At 49.0% G+C, this 17,066-nt stretch overlaps 1 protein-coding gene across 8 annotated transcripts in view; it reads right to left on the bottom strand.

Moving 5' to 3' along the window:
- Positions 1-3,749: 3,749 nt before the first annotated feature.
- PAX7 (paired box 7) overlaps positions 3,750-17,066 on the bottom strand; it is a 162,775-nt gene continuing 149,458 nt past the window's right edge. For 4 of the 8 annotated variants that reach the window (XM_087879103.1, XM_087879104.1, XM_087879099.1 and 1 more), the window contains exons 8-9: positions 15,353-15,599; positions 6,833-9,024 (exon numbers count right to left, since the gene is read on the bottom strand). In XM_087879103.1, the coding sequence (XP_087735229.1) occupies positions 8,909-9,024; positions 15,353-15,599 (363 nt within the window). In that variant the 3' untranslated portion in view covers positions 6,833-8,908. Of the gene's footprint in view, positions 9,025-15,352; positions 15,600-17,066 lie in introns of all 8 variants that reach the window. The other 4 variants (XM_087879101.1, XM_087879096.1, XM_087879102.1 and 1 more) reach the window with 2 other exon arrangements.

Below are 17,066 nucleotides of genomic sequence, written 5' to 3'. Positions count from 1 at the left end.
CTGACCCCTGTGTTACACGGAGCGGACTCTCTGTTTTAATGGGAATTCTCGGAGAAGAATTCAAACTGTACTTTCTAAAAGCGCATGGCGGCAATTTCGTTAAGTCTTTTCGTTCTCTCCCGCCGGAAAAATCGGATCGTTCGGCAAAAGTTTTCCGAGTTCGAAAGTATCCCGTTTTTATTTTATTTTTCAATATTTTAGATTGTGGGGACAGAAGCCTCATCCTCTGCTAAAACAGAAAAGAGTTTTGAAATAAACCAAACTATTAAGCACGGAGCAAACTTTATAGATTCTTTTTTTTCCTTCCTTGTTGTTTTTTTTTAATGCACCTTTGTCTTGTTTTCCAAAATGATTCTCCAAAACAGCATCTGTAAAAGTAGCAAATATGCATAGGTGGCTTTAAAAGCTGTCTTTGGGCAACTTTTCCTCATGTAATATTAATACACTATTATGGCCTTCAGAGGGCCTGAAGATCATTTAGTCCACCCCTGCGCTTTGTATTTGAATCTTTCTCTCCTGACAACCCTGGACAGGTTCTTCTCAAATATTTCCAGGAAAAGGAGAGCTGAGTAAAATACTTTATTTGCTGTCAAAACCTTCCCTGAGGAGATTATATAAGTATATAAATTACCCCAGAGAAACAAGAGCTGCTTTGCAGCCAAAATCAGATCATATTCAAACTCAACTCCCCGACTATAAAGAGGACTAGAAATTTGAAGAGGCGTTCACCAACACTACTATAGTGTTGTAGTCTGCCGGTGGCCTGCGGAGTTGGCAGCAGAGTCGGAGAGTGAGGAGGCTGGGGAGGAACATGGACCAGTCCTGGAGCCTGGGGAAGGCTCGGACGAGGGCTCTGCATCGGAGGCAGAGGGGGGGGCCAGAGACATCTGGGAGTTATGTGCGGACTCCGGAACCTCAAGACTCGGACATCAGCGAGGCAGAGGGGGAGCCTATTCCCAGTACGCGCATGCACAGAGCTTCCAGAAGGCAAGAACAGTTAAAACAAAAGGGACAACTTGGGAGTAAAGCTTGGAGATGATTGGCCCCTCCGATATGACATAAAGGAAGAGCAAAGGCACTTGAGCCTTTGCAGGAAGCAACTTCCTTTGTTCTGGCTGGTTTAAATTCTGAAGCTCCATTTTGACTCCGTGCTCCGTGTGGCCTTGCAAAGCTAATTGCCAATTAGGTCTTTGGCAGAGTGTCAAGGGAGATAAAAGTGGGTGCCTATCAGCCTTATCCTGAAGGACTGTGGCAGACTTCAGTCGGACTCTTTATAAACTATTTGTGACTCATCACGGGCTGGGAATGAACAGAATTCACAGCTGTTGAAATAAAAAGAGGGTTTTGGGGACTAACTGTGCTTTTTACTATCTCAGGAAGCCTAGGTCAGAACATGTTGTAAAATATTTCTATATATTATCATAGTACAAAGTGAATGCCCCTTCAAGTTGCTAGCCCTCTTTACGCTCAGTTGGGGAGTTGAGTTTTGAATATGGCCTGATTCTGACTGCAAAGCACCTCTTATTTCTCTGGGGGTGATCCAATTCTGTCTTAAATAACTTGCATTTCTTTTCTTTCGAAGGGTTTACGATTCCAAAAGTGCCCCATGGCACTATTTCTCAACGCAAGCAACTTTTAAGATGAGTGGACTTCAGCTCCCAGAATTCCCCAGTCAGCTATGCTATGCTGGCTGGGGTATTCTGGGACTTGAATTCTGTCCGTTTCAAAGGTTGAAAAATGCTGCTCTATGGAATTAAAGTTTGCTGCCGCAAACTAGTTAATAGAAAAATTAAGAGGGGGCAATTAACTAAAGGGAGAGACTGCAGTCTCAGGTAATCCGATGGCATATTGAATATTTCTAAGGGCGATTTTTAACCACGTTAATTCCCCCGCCAACAAAATTCACCCTTCTTTCAAATTCCCGTTGAGAATCCTCTTATTTTTATGCAGGCCCACAGTTTCTTCTAGGTGTATAAAAAATCGATTACGCGATGCTGATATTTAAAAGCACACCGCCTTACATTTTAGCACCTTCCCTTGAATAGTTTTTTTTTTATAAAAAAATATTATATTTAAAGGACACAGAGCAGGCATCAAACGAACTCCTGTTTGAAATAGAGGCACTTCCAAAGATACTTTGGCAATTCACCTCCGATTCTGGATGATGGGTTTTTTTTTTTTTCCTTGTTACTGCAAAAAACGGGTTAGGGTGGCATTTTACCTCCCCTTCCGTTGAAAGGAAAGGAGGCACCCTTTGGCCGGGCATGACGAGAAATAGGACATCCAAAGCAGTAGTGAAATCCAATTTTTTTTTACTACCGGTTCGGTGGGCGTGGCATGACTTGGTGGGCGTGGCAGGGGAAGGATACTACAAAATCCCCATTCCCTCCCCACACCAGGGGGAAGGATATTGCAAAATCCCCATTGCCTCCCCACTCTGGGACCAGCCAGAGGTGGCATTTGCCGGTTCTCCGAACTACTCAAAATATCCGCTACCGGTTCTCCAGAACCTGTCAGAACCTGCTGGATTTCACTTCTAGTCCAAAGGAATTTGCCAATTGGGCAAGAGAGTGGACAGACCAGTTTAAAGTGCTGGGAAAACCCATACATCCTGCAAAGGGGCAGGGGTGGACTAAATGACCTCTGGGAGGCCCCTAAACCAGCAGAGTGTGAAGTCAGGACTTTTTCCAGCCCACTTATCTGATCAGGGTAGGCAATCCCTTCCATTTGATTTAGAGTCTCTAGGCAACGTGCCTAAATTCTCACTCGGAATTAGGATGGTGAAAGAGGAGAGGAGGGGGAAGGAAATCTCCGTCTGTGCCAAGGCTGTTCACCCCCTCCTCTTTTTGCCTCTAGGAGTGTGTGTGTGTGGGGGGGGGGTCTTGAAAGCAGGGAAACCGGGTGGGTGTTTTGGTGCCAAAGTAAAACAAAAAACAACAACTAAGTGTTAATTCCCAAACTCATAAACCCTAATTTCAGATTGCGGTCTCCGTTTGTTTTTCCCTGGTTATTTATTTGCAATAATTGTTTATTTTTATTTTTATTTTTCTTAGAACACTGGCCCTAATTGAAACTTTTGTCGTTTTTTTCACATTGTTGGTTAGAGAGAGAGAGAGAGAGAGAAAGAGAAAGAAAGAGAGAAAGAGAAAAGGAGAGAGAAATGGAAAGGGAGAGAAAGAGAGAAAGAGAAAGAGAAAAAGGAAAGAGAGAGAGAAAGAGAAAGAAAGCGAGAGAAAGACAGAAAGAGAGAAAGGAAGAGAAAGGGAGAGAAAGAGAGAGAGAAAAAGAGAATGAGAGAGAGAGAAAGAGACAGAAAGAAAGGGAGAGTGAAAGAGAGAGAGAAAGAGAGAGAGTAAGAAAGAGAGAGAAAAGAAAAAAGAGAGAGAGGGAGATAGCAAGACAGAGAGAAAGAGACAGAAAGAGAGGAAACGGGCCACCCATTGCCGAAGTCTCTGCAAACTTTGCAGTCTCCTTCCCAAGGTATCCAACTTCTGTAAAACTTCTGGCCCAACGTTGGCCTCTCTCAACGAACCGTCCCAAAGTCCACAAAAATCTCGTATCTTGAATCCAAAAAAAAAGGTCCCCCCCAAATTTTATTACGATTGGCACCGGCGAGGCGTCTTAGCAAGTCGGCTGAAGTACCTTGCCAAGCGGTGTCACTTTCAGCCTTGCTAAAATTTGATGCTGTCTTTTCTTCCCAGGTGTTCCCGAGGATGAAAGGGGGGAAAAAAGAGACTTCCAAAACCACGTTTCATTTTTCTTTCCTTTTTTTTTTAATGTATAACAGTTATGCCTGAGTTACATAGAAGGATACCACAGGCCGCAGAGGGTTAAAGCAATACGAATTTTTGTTTTTTCCTATTCTACTATTCCATATAGCTGAATAAATTATGGGAGCGATTATACCTCATGCTTACTCATACGCTCGTGCACGCACGCATTCCTGGCCCTCTCTCGCACACATACACCTGCCCGGCCACAACCATACACAATGGAGCAAAATTAGCTATGACTTGAACACAGAAGCAACGAATCGGCAATTACTATTAATAAAGGCCTGTGCTACGGGTAAATACTTCGGGTATATGACGTCGTTAGGGCTGGAAAATTAGAAACATTAAATACACAAAATGTCTTCAGTAATACGTTTCCCCCTCCTTCAAGCTCCCCAGGGATTTGGGGGGGTGGTCCGTGGAGGGATATAGAAAAAAAAATTAAAAAAATACACACAGTTCTTGGAATGATATTTGGAGAAGAGGGGAGCGGGTGACAGCGGAAGGGGTTCCCGGTTTTCTCCTTTCAAAGCTTTTACGGTGGGGGCGGCTTTTCAACAGTAACAGAGTGGGAAGGGACCTTGGAGGTCATCTAGTCCAACCCTCTGCTCACTGAGACCTGTACTAGGGATTCGAACCGCTGAACTGATCTTGAAATAGGCTATTTCTCCCCCTTGGAAAGAAGTGGGACGCGGTGGGGGGGGGAGTTTGAGGTGCACCTGTATTTTGGGACCAGAGGGGTTTTTTTTTGGGGTGTGTGGAGGAGATGCAACCTGAGTTCCTGGAATGGTCATCAGACTTGGGTTTGTGTGGCCGTCTTTGCATCGGTTTGTTAAGGACGCGGTTTGGATTGGAGAGAAGGGATTCTAGGTAGGAAGGTTGTTCGCTGGGTAATTTTGATTTTTGTTCCTTGAACAAAGCACAGGAGCCACGGGATCGGGCCAAGGGACGGAAATCCAGCAGGATCACCGTCTGTAGGGTCTCTTGCCCAAGCCGGGAAGAGGGAACTTTGACGGGCGACGACCACGGCAACTTTCCTCGCGAGCAACAGAGTTATTGTTAGATCCGAGTCGAAATTAAGGGAAGCCACACGAGTCTTTAGGAGGCGGGAGAAAAGTTGGGGCTCAGCAAGAGAAGAGGGGCTTCTCCTAAGAATGGAAAGTGGTGGGTTATTTCCAGGGGTGAAATGCTACCGGTTTGGGAGAACTGGTAGTAATAAAAGCTACCAGTTCGGGCGAACTGCGCGCAGCAAACCGGTAGCAGCCCTTGGAGGATTTCACCACTGGTTATTTCCCATTTCTTCCAAAGTCCCAAAACAAAAAAGGAAGAAAAATGAAGGAAGCCAACGGACGGCAGGACTTTTGATGGCTTTGCCTCAACTGCAAATGCTTCCTTGGGTTTTCTTCTTCACCTTAACAGTAAGAGTTGGAAGGGACCTCGGAGGTCATCTAGTCCATCAACCCCCTGCTCACGCAGTACTAGGGATTCGAATCGCCAACCTTCCTGATCGACAAGCTCAGCGTCTTTAGCCACTGAGCCACAAGATCAAGATCAACCCCTTTGAAAGTAGCTGCATTGACCCACTGAACTGGCCCAGTGGGGCAAAACTCTTGTTTTTTTTTTTCTTTTCAAGAGTCATAAAAACCCTGGGCTCTTTTATGGCCCATAATGGGGGGTGGAAACCGTGAAGGAGTTAAGGCCAGTGTACAGACACACAGAAATCCCGCAAAAATCGGCTTTTAGTTCCCAGTGCCCAAATCTGATTTGAGGTATTGCCAGAAAAATCCTGCTCAAAGCCATGTTCCACCTCCTTTTTTTCTCTTCTTCTTTTTCACTCATGATTTTTAAAAACGCATCTTTTCTTTTCAAAGCGGAAGCAGCTTAGTCTCCCCCCTTCCTGCCTTTAATAAACATCGGAGAAGCAGCGCAAACAGTAGCGTAGAAAGTTTCTCTGCCTCCGAAGCCATTGATATAACGTGTGCCTATTTCTATATGCGTCGACTCATCTTACTTGTATAAAATAAAAACCAGGACAAGTTTGTTTCCTTCCAGGAGATGTGATCAAAAGGGAAAATGTCGGTAGATCGGCCACTTTCATGTTCTGTTTTTTTTTTTTTATAGCTACAAATTTGGTGGTTTAAATGCTTGCGCACTTTAGAGAAATGGTAAACGGGACTGGCCTGGTTTCCTTGGTTAAGTTGGCTAGTTTGGGCCACAAGTTTTTGTCATATCCTGGTCAGCTAGCACCAGTGGTGGGTTGCTACCGGTTCGTCCCGGTTCGTGCGAATCGGTAGCAGCGGCAGTGGGAGGCTCCGCCCACCTTCCCAGATGTCATTAAATACACTCTGTGCATATGCTGGTAGCAAATGGCCAGCACCCACAACTGCCAAAACCTTAACTCCGGGTACATGGATACTAACAGGTAGCCCTCAACTTACAACAACAAATTGGGCCCATTTGATGGCTTTTCTTGCCTTGTTTTGTCAAGCATTCGTTAAGCGAATCACACGGCGGTTCAGTGAATCTGGCTTCCCTGTGGACTTTTGCTTGCCCGACGGTCGCAAAAGGGGATCGCCTGTGTGACCCCCTCCCCGGGGATGCTGCAACCGTCGTAAATGGGAATCACAGTTGTCAAAATCTCCGCATGCAGATCACGTGACCGAGGGGATGTCGCAACGGTCGTAAGTGTGGGGAAAAAAGGTCCCAAGTCACTTTCCCCCCCCCAGTGCCGCTGTAACTCTGGATGGTCCCAAAGTGAACTGTTGTTGAGGACTACCTGTATTTAGGATCTGTTTTCTAGATCTATCGAGGATCTACCGTGTTTTCCCGAAATTAAGACCCTATCTTATATTTTTTTGAAACCCGAAATAAGCGCTTGGCCTTATTTTTGGGGAGGTCTTATTATTTTGGGGCACGTGGAGCAAGACGGGGCTCCTCTTGTCGTCTTACCTGATTTCCAGCTCTGCGTTTAAATATTTTTGGGGAGGGCTTATTTTTGGGAGGCGGCTTATTTTAGCGCATGCGCTCAAAAGCCCGATTGGGCTTATTATCAGGGGAGGTCGGGGAAACAGGGTAGAAAACATGGGAATGCAGAATGAGTCTTGGGTCAGCGGCAAGGGCCAGCTGTGGTTGGCACTTTGAGTGTTGGGAGGTGTGGGGGGCGGGATGTGGCTGGACCAGGAGGCCACGATGCCATAGCTAAAATGGTAGACAAGTTGGCATGACTTTCCCTTCTGAACAGATCATGCCCTCCCAGATCCCTAAAATTTTGAACAGTTTTAATTGACCGGAAAGCTCTTAAATTTCACCAACGAGGAGCTAAGGCAGGGGTCTGCAACCTTAAACACTCAAAGAGCCATTTGGACCCGTTTCCCACCTAAAAGAAAACACCGGGAGCCACAAAACCCTTCCGGTGCCTGACTATTTCTTGAGCGGCCACAAAACTAGCCTATGTAGTCGAATTAAAAGTTCTGTTTTCTTCTGAATTTTCTTTTTCTTGGATTTATCCATGGTTGGCCTACCGGGGGTTGAAAAGCTCAATAAATTGCGTGCCAGTGGGTGTTGCACATTGGCGGTTGTGACGCATATTTTGAGTGACAGGGAGCCGCAGCAGAGGGGTGAACGAGCCACATGCGGCTCCAGAGCCGCAGGTTGCTGACCCCTGAGCTAAGGGCAGGAGAGATGCTGTGTGTGTGTGTGATGTGTGTGTGTCTGTGTGTGACACAACCTTTTTTTTAATCGCTCTCTGCCCACCTCTGATGCTAAGAGTGCAATCAAGAATTACAGTTTTGAAAGAAAGCGAGGCAAACATACTGGTTAGAAAATGGGTGGGAGAAGACGAGGGGCCGAGGAAATGTACCCCCAGGGGCCATCCCAGATGCACCTTTATAGAACCCATGGTTCCCTGCTAGGGGAGCATCTGAAGCCGGGGTTTGTTTGCCCCTCCAAGCTGTCCTTTGCAATCTGGGTTAGGCGTCTCGTAGCAGGGCACCTCAAAGAGTGGGCAGGGACCCCCCTTTCGGTCACCGCTTCATTTCCGAGGAATGGGCAAACGGCTGTTGGGGGGGGGGAGGAGGAAGCCATTTTGGAGATGTTTGGCACACCCAGAAACCTCCATAGATGATCGGCCACCTTCTGCTGGGCTGCCAGCAACTCACATCATGGGGACGAGGACGGGGAGGATGTGAATGCAACCTTTCTGCCTTCTCTAATCCCCTCCCCTCCCTAATTTTCTTCTAGTGGACAGGTGGGGCCTCCGAAGTGACCCAGCGGGGAAACTGGTTGCTCCCCAAAGCCAGAGGCCTCCGGGACGCAAGCATGGATTCGCGCTCTTTTGAGGAACCCAGAGGTGGCCCTTGTGAAGACGACTCCGAGACGGAACCCAGAGCTTTCTCGGAATCTACTGGATCCGCTTCCCCATCGAACCTTCCTAACCCCGAAGCGGAGGTGAACGTATTTACAAGACGTAGCAATTCTCTCTCCCTCTCGCTCTCCTTTTCTGACCAGGATCAACTTTTCTTAGCTTTGTCAGTCTTGCTTCTTGACGCTTGTATGTATTTGGTCCAAAGCATCCCCTTGTGGTCCTTGGGTCAGCCAGCTTCTTCCATGAATTATTGATCGTGTACTATAATAAAAATGATGGGGGGGGGGGGGAAATGTGTGCGAGTCACGGGGAGGGTAGGTGGGCCAAAGAATATATCGGTATCTACCTAGCTATTATAATGACGAAGAATAGAGCCTCCACATTTTGACTCCGCCGAGTGGTCGCCACGATTGGGAAACATCTGGGAAGCATTGGTAGGACGCCACGTCAGCTACCCAGCTCCCAGATGGGAGGAGTCCTTTACAAATTCATCGTCTCTAGAGTTGGGAACACGGTTGTTAAGTCTTCGTAGGTACACAGAACAAGGATGGGGGGGGGACAGGGCTGGGGGTCGAGGTGGGGAGATCAGTGGGCCTCTGGGACGGAGGCAAGGGTGGGAAGGTTTGGTCCTTTGAGTCTCCGAAGGAAACGCCGGCGGTGGACGACAAGAGGCCGCTGGTCCCAGAAAGTTCGGTGGTCGTAGTGGGGGGGTTCTTGATGGCAGAGGGTTGGCTGTGGGGTGGAACCCCCCCCTCCCCCAGGGAAGGAGCCTTCAGTAGGCCTGGCCTGTTTCGACAGGTAGGAGCCCCAGCACGGCTGAATGTTCCCCGAGTTTCATCCGGCGCTGTGTGGACAAGCTGACATTCTTGGTCAGGTAGTCGACAGCAGCTAGTGGGGGCAAAGGAGAGGGAGAAAATAAGTAAATAAATAAAGAGAGAGAGAGAGAGAAAGGAAAGAAAAGAAAGAAAAACAGAGAAAGAAAGAAAGAAAGAAAAAGAAAGAGAAAGAGAGAGAAAGAAAGAGACAGATGCGTGAATCTTGAAACAGGTTCATTCCCAACTCCCACCCACCCAACCCTGGTGCAATTCTCCCCCATGGTAACATTTATAATTGTCGATAGTGTGGCAACAGGGGAATGCCAATGTCACAACAGATGCATTCCCAGCAAAGGGCCCAGTAGTTGTAGAAAAAGCAGGATCGTCGAGAGTTCATTTAATTTTTTTTTATTAAATTCCCACACTACCCTGCATCTCACTTAAGTGAATCTGGGTGGTTTACAACAACAACAACTGATCAATCTGGCATGAACAGACGCGGTTAATATGGATTAAAATTAAAAACCTTTCCCTTTTTTGCTCTGTCGAATACCCACATGACGAAGCTTTACTCTCTGGAACGCCCAGATTTTATATTTCTGATATAAAACCAGTGTTTTGATGGGCTGAAGAAGAGAGTAAGGCTACTGATCGGGCCTCCCTGCACTTATCTGGGAGCTAAAATGGGTTGTGTGGGGATTCCTGGAAGGAAGCAATTTAACTACCAGTTTTCCCGAACCGGCTGAATCCAGTGGTGGAATTCAGCCAGTTCACATCACTTTGTGAGAACCGGTTGTTAATTTTCTGAGCAGTTTAGCAAACTGGTTGTTGGAAGAAATAATTAGGGCACAGAACCGGCTGTTAAATTACTTGAATCCCACCACTGGCTGTATCCCACCACCGAGTAAATCGAAAAGAAAGCTTGTCTTTTTAAACCATGATAGAATTATTGAAGTTTAAACGTACGGTAAATGGGTCTTGCTAGTTATAATCTGCTAATTTGCACCGGTTTGCAAGAAGAGAACCGGTAATAACATTGGCTGGCCACACCCCCGAACCAGTCCCCGGCCTGGTCGTTGCTCGTTTACCCCGCCCACCTCATCAGAGGCTTTTTTTAAAAAAACTTTTAAAAGCATTTTTTCTACAACCTCTTCGGCCGAAAAAATGCTTTTAAAAGTTTTTTTAAAAAAAAGCCTCTGACGATCGCGCGGCTCAGCTGGGATCGTCAGAGGCTTTTAAAAGCATTTTTTCTATAACCTTTTCGGCCGATTATTAAACATAAAAGAGATTTGGTAGCTCCGCCAACATAAAAACCGCAGCATTTCATTCAGTGTCGATCTCACGATTTGAGAAAGCGCCAATCAATCCAACAGTAGGGTTCAAAATCTAACAACAGGTAATCCTCAATGGCAGTTCATTTAGTGATCGCTCGAAGTTACCACGGCACTGAAAAAAGAGACTTATGATAGTTTTTCCACACTCGCATCATTCCTGTCTGGGTCATGTGATCAAATCCAGACGCCCGGGAGTTTCGACTCACATTTATGACGGTCGCCATAAATGACGGGGAAACTGGATTCACTTCACAACCCGGTTACTAACTCAACGACGGCAGTGATTTCACTTAATAACGGGGGCAGGGAAGGTCATAAAACGGAGCCACGTTCACTTCACTTAAGCAGCAAAAATTTGGGCTCAATTCCGGTTGTAAATCTAGGACGACCTGTACGGATTGGCTTTTGGCTCTAGACGGCAGGCAGAAATGAATTTTAATAGTTTTGCATTTATTTGGCCTGGGCATCCAGGAATCCAAATGGTGAAACTCTTTTGTTAGCTGAGCTTCAAATTTCTTTTTTTTTTTTGCCCGTTTCTCCCCACCCCCTGCAATTCTTCAGCCTCAAATTAGATTAATAAGAATTGCGCAGAGAGCCCCACTTGGTGCCGGCAAGTAAACAAATTTCCAGCCGTCAGCATCCTGTCAGCGGCCTTTCCCCAAAGGGAGGTCCTTCCTACCAAAAATCCTTATTAGACTTGTCACATCCATTAGGATTTTTTTTCACGCCTCGGCGTTCCATAACCGCCGTCATTAGTGTAGCTTTTGGCCTGTGGGACTAGCTCAATTCTCCAGGCTGGCACTCTTCCTCGGATGAGTCAGGACCAAGGAGGTGGGCAACGGCTCGGGCACAAGGCCGGGGAAAGAGGGTGGGCATTAAAAGGTCAAGCCGCAGCCTGTCCTCGGGTCCTTTTAAGCCCCTCCCCCACCCAACTTTTAGGAAGTTGGCATAGCAGGCGGGTGGGAGGGAATGCCCTCCCTGCAGACCTTGCCATGGGCGGCCACTGAAGTGCCAAGTTAAAACGTTCTACCCAGGGATGAAATGCTACTGGTTTAGGCGAATCGGTAATGATAAAAATTACCAGTTCGCGCGAACCGGTAGTAAAAAAAATGATTTAAAAAAGTAAAAAAAAAAAAAAAAGGTTCCGACGATCGTGCGGCACAGCTGATTGTCAAAAAAAGGTTCCGACAATCAGCTGTGCTGCGCGATCATCAGAACCTTTTTAAAAACTTTTTAAAGCATTTTTTAACTACCGGTTCGGGCGAATAGGTAGTAAAAAATGCTTTTAAAAAGTAAAAAAAAAAAAAGTTGGCCACACCCACCCAGTCACATGATCCCACCACCACCAAGCCAAGCCCACAGAACCGGTAGCAACAAATTTTACATTTCACCACTAGTTCCACCCGTCTGCGGCAGCCAACCTTGGCAAAAGCGCTCACAAGCCCACATTTAGGCTGCGCTTTGCATGTAAGACGCAGAACAAATGAAGAAAAAACAAAGGTTTGGGCCAGGGGGGAAATTCAAAATTTTCCTCTACCGGTTCTGTGGGCGTGGTTTGGTGGGCGTGGCATGGGAAGGATACTGCAAAATGCCCATTCCCTCCCCATTCCTGGGGGAAGGATTTTGCAAAATCTCCATTCCCACCCCACTCAGGGGCCAGCCAGAGGTGGTATTTGCCGGTTCTCCGAACTACTCAAAATTTCCGCTACCGGTTCTCCGAACTACTCAAAATTTCCGCTACCAGTTATCCAAACTACTCAAAATTTCCGCTAACAGTTCTCCGAACTACTCAAAATTTCTGCTACCAGTTATCCAAACTACTCAAAATTTCCGCTAACAGTTCTCTGAACTATTCAAAATTTCCGCTACCGGTTCTCCGAACTACTCAAAATTTCCGCTACCAGTTCTCCAGAACCTGTAGGAACCTGCTGGATTTCACCCCTGGTTTAGGCTCTACACCCCAGGGGCGTAGGGAGAAAGGGGTAACATGAACTCAGGGCTTCTCTGTGGAGATAAATGGGATTTTAAAGAGGTGATTTTAGGAGGGTGGGGGAGAGACGCCCCTTATTTGGAGGTGAGTAATTCCTGAAGATTTGTGTAGTGGTTTTGGTTTTCACACGGCCCCAAAGGCACCCCGTTTCCTCCATCTCAGGTTGGGGAAGTTGCCGGTATCCAGCTATTGGCACCCAAAGAGGGAGCCTGTCTAGGAAGGGGCTGTTGGGGTTCAGCTCAGGCCCCAAATGGAGGCAGAATCCCCTTCCACTCCTTCCTTCCCCTTCCACCCTCCTTTCCTTTTCTTTTTTCCCCCTCCTTTCTCTCTCCCCTTCCCTCCTCTTCCCCCTTCCCCTCCCCCTCTTTCCATTCCCCTAAAAATTTCCCTTTTTCTTTCCTTCTCCTCTCCCCTCCTCTTCCCCCTTCCACTCTCCCTTCTTTCCATTCCTCTAAAACTCCCTCTTCTCTTCTCCTCTTGTCTTCTCTTCTCTTCTCTTCCCCCTTCCACTCTTCCTTCTTTCCATTCCTCTAAAGTTCCCTTTCTCTTCTCTTCTCTTCCCCTCCTCTTCCCCCTTCCACTCTCCCTTCTTTCCATTCCTCTAAAACTCCCTTCCTCTTCTCTTCTCCCCTCCTCTTTCCCTTTGACTCTTCCTTCTTTCCATTCCTCTTAAACTCCTTCTCTTCTCCTCTCCTCTTCCCCCTTCCACTCTCCCTTCTTTCAATTCCTCTAAAGTTCCCTTTCTCTTCTTCTCTCTTCTCTTCTCTCCTCCTCTTCCCCCTTTGACTCTTCCTTCTTTCCATTCCTCTTAAACTCCTTCTCTTCTCTTCTCCTCTCCTCTTCCCCCTTCCACTCTCCCTTCTTTCCATTCCTCTAAAACTCCCTTCCTCTTCTTTTCTCTTCTCCTCTCTCCTCTTCCCCCTTTGAGTCTTCTTTCTTTCCATTCCTCTAAAGTTCCTTTTCTCTTCTCTTCTCTTCTCTTCTCCCCCCTTTGACTCGTCTTTCTTTCCATTCCTCTTAAACTCCTTCTTTTCTCTTCTCCTCTCTCCCCTTCTTTCTTTCCATTCCTCTTAAACTCCTTCTTTTCTCTTCTCTTCTCTTCTCTCTCCCCTTCCTCTTCTTTCCATTCCTCTAAAGTTCCCTTTCTCTTCTCTTTTCTTCTTCCCCCTTCCACTCTCCCTTCTTTCCATTCTTCTAAAATTCTCCCTTCCTCTTCTCTTCTCTTTCCCTCTCCCCTCTCCTCCCCCTTTAGAAACCTAGGAGAGAGAGGCCCCCTTGGGCCCATGGCTGGTGAGAGGAAGGAGAAGGAGGGAAAGCTTCTTTGCTTCAACCTCGTCCAATGAGTCGAGGTGGGAGGAAGAAGAGAAGGACAGTCCTTAAGTCCATCCCAACCAAAGCCTGTCCTGCCTGCTGACCGGGGGGCTCAGGGAGAGGAGTGGGCTGCCCGCTCAGAGCCCCCTTGCTGCTTAAGCTCCCTTAGGGTGAGTCAGGGTGTCTCAGGGGCCCCAAGGAAGAGGCTGGCAGCAGGGCCTCCCAGTCCCTCCGGAGAGATTTTGGCCAAGTTTTGCCACTCTTCGGGGCAGCTTCGGAAAGGGACGAGGCCACCCTAACCGGCCTCCCCAAATGCAGCTCCTCGTTTTTTGTGGGGCCCCCTCCTGTCCTCAGTCACGCACAAACACACAACGGTCCGTTACACACACACAGGCACATCTATAGCGGGGCTGTGACTAACACTCGGCCTGGAGGGCATCTCTCTCTGCCCCTGGAATTTGTTTCAGGATTTTATCACTTCCACCTGTGGCCGGGTTTCACCACCAGAAGTGAGAGGAAGGTCAGGGGGGGTCACAGGCCAAACTTATTTGGGGGAGGGGGGGTTTCCTTCCCTGAGAGAAATAGGGGTGGGGGTGGGAGAAGGGGTGAGGGAGCGTTCACGGACCTCCTCCCCCCCCAGGCAGCCGTTTCTCATTTGGGGAAGGAAAGCGCATGAAAAGGAAAACGGAGGGTCAATTGGGGAGCTCCCCCCAGGGGACGGGAAACGGGGATGCCCCAAACATCACCGGGTAACAGACTCGGGTGCTAGGACCAAAGGGACCCCGGGATGGTAAAAGGAGGATCTGAGCCACCCATTGCTGTAGAAAGGGGCCTGAGACTCATTCCTTGGTCTGGGGGGAGGGTCCTTGGGGGGGCTGCCCCCCCAACCTTAGGGGCTCCCGACTCCTCAGCGCTTGAGAGCCCCTCAACGCAAGGCAGAGTCTCCTCTTGTGGAGAAAAGGGGCTGTCCAAACTTTTTGTTTCTCCTCGAAGAAGACGTCTCGCTTCTTCTGATCCAAGGAGCTTCTTCCGTTCTGACGGAATCCGTTCCGCCGTTCGGTCAGAAGGGAAGAAGCTCCTTAGGATGGGAAGTGAAATGTCTTCAAGGAAAAAAAAAAAGAAATCCCGCTTGCCTTTTTGAAAAAGCAGCTTTGGGACAATCTCATGACCCGGAAGATCTCCATAGACACGGGGGGGGGAGGGGGAAGGTCAAAGGCACCTCCCGCTCCCCAAGGTAGACAAGACCCGTTTTGGATGCAGGTAAGTGCAAGGTGCACATAGAGGCTCGAGGAGGGCTAAAAATGGGCCTACCGGAGATTCGGGAAGGCTGGAAACAGGCCCATTTCCAGCCTCCAGAGCCTGGGAAGGCTGTTTTCACCGTCCTGGAGGCTCAAGGAAAGCCTCTGGAGCCTGGGGAGGGCAAAAATGCCCCTTCCCGCCATGGTGCAGGAGGCTGACTAGGCCACGTCCACCATGGCCATGCCCAACCAGTAACTGGGCAGAGAACCCCTTGCTAACATTTTTGAAGCCCAGCCCTGGATTTAGGGGTTGACTAGTGGGCATAGGAGACAGCTTGGAGGCCCAAAAAGTTCACCTGAAGACCCCCCACCCCACCATTGGCATTTCTGGGGGGGGGCATTAGGCAGGAGTGCAGATCCCCCTCCCCATCATCTCCATCTCTTTCAGAGAAGGGGGAATGAACCTGCCAGGGCTTCCTCTTTTCTCCGGGGCGGGGGGAAGCGGGGGCAAGACGGAAGTATACTCACTTTGGCCGTACTGGCCGTACTGGTAGCCGGCCACGGGATCCACGCTGTACCCTGTGGTGGTGTAGGTGGGGGGGCAGTAGGCCTGGGAGGTGGGGAGGCTGTCCACAGACTTGATGGAGTCGCTGCGCTGGCTACAGCTGGCCGAGATGGCGTTGGCGCTGTCCAGGCTGCCGTGCAGGGGGGAGATGGAGAAGTCGGCCTGGGACTGGGGGGCCACTCCGCTGGGGTTGCTCAGGATGCTCATCACCTGTGGGGAGGGGGCAGAGAGAGAAGGGTGAGCATGTTGGAGGGGGGGCAACGGCTATCACGGATCCCCCAACAAGACAATCTGGGTGGACATGAAGAACCTGGCGATCGGCAGCTCTGAAGATGGTCAGCGGTCATCACCAATCGGGAGCCCCCCTCCACCACCAGCCCTCCGGCTCCATGGCAGGAAGACCTGCTCTGGGGATGGGGGATTCCCTTCCCCTTCTCCATCATTCCTCCTTCCCTATCCTCTTTGCCCCTCTTCCCTTCCCTCCCTTTCTTTCTCTTCCTCTCCTTTGAGTCTTTCATCCTACCTCCCTCGCCTTCCTCTTTACTTCATCTCCATCTTCCTCCTCTGCGTTTCCTTCCTTCTATCCATTCTCTTCCCCCACTTTCCCTTTCCTTCCTTTCTTTCATTCCCAGGGTTCTTCTCCCTTCCCTCCAGCTATCCTTCCTCCCATCTTCCCTCCCACTCACTTATCCTTTCCTTCTTACCATTCCTCCCTCCCTCCCTCCCTTTCTCCCTTATTTGTCCTTCCCTTCCCATATCCAATGCAAACTCCTTCCCCCTCCCATACAACAACTTCTCGACTCCTTCCCCATCTTACTCAAAACTCCCCTCCCCCTACAACACGCTGTCCACCTTCACTAACCCCTTTTCCAATTCTTTGCCTTTTCCTACTCAGTAACCCATTTCGTTATTCCCCCCAAACACCAACCAGACCCTAAACCCTTCCACTTACCTCCCTAATACGTCCCCTACTCCCTAAATCCTAACCCCACCCTTGTCTATCTCCCCATAGCCTATATCTGCCCTGCCAATCTCCCCATGGCCCATCCCTGCCCTGCCTATCTCCCCATGACCCATCCCTACCCTGTCTATCTCCCCATGGCCCATCCCTGCCCTGCCTATCTCCCCATGGCCCATCCCTACCCTGCCTATCTCCCCATGGCCCATCCCTACCCTGTCTATCTCCCCATGGCCCATCCCTACCCTGTCTATCTCCCCATGACCCATCCCTACCCTGCCTATCTCCCCATGACCCATCCCTACCCTGTCTATCTCCCCATGACCCATCTCTACCCTGTCTATCTCCCCATGACCCATCCCTACATTGCCTATCTCCCCATGGCCCATCCCTACCCTGTCTATCTCCCCATGACCCATCCCTACCCTGTCTATCTCCCCATGGCCCATCCCTACCCTGTCTATCTCCCCATGGCCCATCCCTACATTGCCTATCTCCCCATGGCCCATCCCTACCCTGTCTATCTCCCCATGGCCCATCCCTACCCTGTCTATCTCCCCATGACCCATCCCTACCCTGTCTATCTCCCCATGACCCATCCCTACATTGCCTATCTCCCCATGACCCATCCCTACCCTGTCTATCTCCCCATGGCCCATCCCTACCCTGCCTATCTCCCCATGGCCCATCCCTACCCTGTCTATCTCCCCATGACCCAT

Source organism: Pantherophis guttatus, chromosome 15 (assembly GCF_059756535.1).
Source record: "Pantherophis guttatus breed Tessera chromosome 15, ASM5975653v1, whole genome shotgun sequence".
Taxonomy (NCBI): Eukaryota; Metazoa; Chordata; class Lepidosauria; order Squamata; family Colubridae; genus Pantherophis; species Pantherophis guttatus.
Note: the sequence above shows the minus strand (reverse complement) of the source record. Positions and strands in the feature narration are given on the sequence as shown.